Genomic DNA, 2,319 nt, shown 5'->3' on the forward strand with positions numbered 1-2,319 from the left:
GGATTGAATTTTGCTACGCTTACTTGTGACATTAAAGAGTAGATAGAACGAGAGGATTAACTGGATTGAATTTTGCTACGCTTACTTGTGACAATAAAGAGTAGATAGAACGAGAGGATTTACTGGATTGAATTTTGCTACGCTTACTTGTGACATTAAAGAGTAGATAGGACGAGAGGATTAACTGCATTGAATTTTGCTACGCTTACTTGTGACATTAAAGAGTAGATAGAACGAGAGGATTAACTGGATTGAATTTTGCTACGCTTACTTGTGACATTAAAGAATAGATAGAACGAGAGGATTAACTACATATTTATGTTTTTTGAAAGCTTCTTTCCATAATATATACGAATTTTTTAATTGATATAACGTGAAAGTAGTTAACAAATTATTCCAAACGTTTGATGAAGATTCGTCACTACATACTAAAACTGGTCAAAGCAGGAAAATATTCGGTTTAATCAAAATCTTGAGTTCATAAAATGTAACCGTTCTTCTAAAGAGTATTGAAAATATTTAATTTTTATGAAGCTGAATACAGTTAATTTGCCAAATTAAAAACGCATTCTACGTAGTTCATTTGTGGTAAACAGAAACATTTATATTAATTTATGTTAAATCATTATATAGAGCTTTTTATTGCACGCTACGAGCACAGATGCGCGTTTACTTTTTTTTTTAGTGGAAAATTGAACAAGATTTACAAATTTTTTTTCTGGCTTGACCACAGTTGCTGAGTAGCAAAAATATCTTTCTACTATTGTAGCGATTAATATGTATTTATAGCTGGATTAACGTTATTAGATATTTAATACAATTAAGTATTCATCTGACATTAGATAAAACATCATTCATAATTATTATTTTACAAGTATATAACAGTCAGTTATAACAGTGGGTTTGTGAATGTGTTATCTGCCTGGGCAAACCCAAAATTAGTTTCTACTTTTTAAAAACATTATTGAAATAAGTAAAAAAAAAATTGAAATAGATACATTTGTTAAGTTTATATTTGAATTCGATGCAAAATTAACGAGGCCCACAATTAAATTTATCAGCAGAATTAAGAATCGCTGTCTGATTAAATATTTCATTGAATTCAAATACAAAATTTATTTATTTATTTTCGATTTTCATTGTTTTTTCACATAAAAATTCGTCGCTTTTAGAAAAGGAAACTATTTATTCTGGCCAGGTGGTTAGGGGCGCTCGACTCGCAATCTGAGGGGCGCGGGTTCGGATCTCCGTCACACTAAACATGCTTGCCCTTTCAGCCGTGGGGGCGTTATAACGTGACGATCAATCCCACTATTCGTTGGTAATAGAGAAGCCCAAGAGTTGGCAGTGGGTGGTGATGACTAGCTGCCTTCCCTCTAGTCTTACGCTGCTAAATTAGGGACGGCTAGCGCGGATAGCCCTCGTGTAGTTTTGCACGAAGTTCAAAAATAAATAAACAAACTATTTATTCTACGTCCATCACTTTTTAACAGTTTTATCACATATTTTGAGGACAACATTCCACATTAGTTTAAAAAAATTGAACAGATGTTGCAGGATTGATAAAATAAAATATTTTCTAGAGTGAAATGTGAACTAATTTCTCCCAAATATAAAAGTGTTTTATGCATGAAATAATAAGAAAAAAAACGTTATAAAGGTTTTATAAGATCCAAAAGGTTTGTTCTATATTTCAGGTTCTAACTGTTATTCTGTTCCTCGTGGCCACTATTACTAGTATATGGGGATTATTTCGTGTTCAAGATGGACTAGATCTCACAGACATTGTGCCACGAAACACCAATGAACATGACTTTCTCCACTTTCAAAGCAAGTACTTCGGTTTTTTTAACATGTTTACTGTAACTAAGGGAAATTTTGAGTACCCTACAAATCAAAAACTGCTCTACGAGTACCATGAGGCCTTCACAAGAGTAGACAAGATAATTAAGAACGATGACGGCGGCCTTCCGGACTTCTGGTTGTCACTTTTCAGAGACTGGCTATTAAGTGAGTACCTTTTTTTAAAAAAAAACATAGTTATTGAACAGAGAGAAAAAAATTATTGCAGTCGTTGCTACACTAAACAGTAAAATTGAGTGAGATTGAAACTTCAGATTTCTAGTTGGGTTTAGTTTTGTATAGATAAACTGTTGTTTCCAGTCTAATTGTAGCATTGTGACTTAAGTTTATCAATTTAAAACGTTTTTTGAATTTGAAAAAATTCACTATTAACAATTTTGATTTTGTCCTCTTCATCATTGAAGATATAAATATAATTTGCACCATCTTTCCAGACAAACAATATTATATATATTG

At 32.1% G+C, this 2,319-nt stretch overlaps 1 protein-coding gene across 2 annotated transcripts in view; it reads left to right on the plus strand.

Moving 5' to 3' along the window:
* The window catches only part of LOC106464550 (protein patched-like), a 99,772-nt gene that overhangs the window by 83,019 nt on the left and 14,434 nt on the right, over positions 1–2,319 (plus strand). For both annotated transcript variants that reach the window (XM_022392285.1, XM_013924695.2), the window contains exon 17: positions 1,698–2,010. In XM_022392285.1, coding sequence (XP_022247993.1) covers positions 1,698–2,010 — 313 coding nt within the window. The remainder of the gene's footprint in view (positions 1–1,697; positions 2,011–2,319) is intronic.

The sequence above is a fragment of the Limulus polyphemus genome, unplaced genomic scaffold, assembly GCF_000517525.1.
Source record: "Limulus polyphemus unplaced genomic scaffold, Limulus_polyphemus-2.1.2 Scaffold1685, whole genome shotgun sequence".
NCBI classification, from domain to species: Eukaryota; Metazoa; Arthropoda; class Merostomata; order Xiphosura; family Limulidae; genus Limulus; species Limulus polyphemus.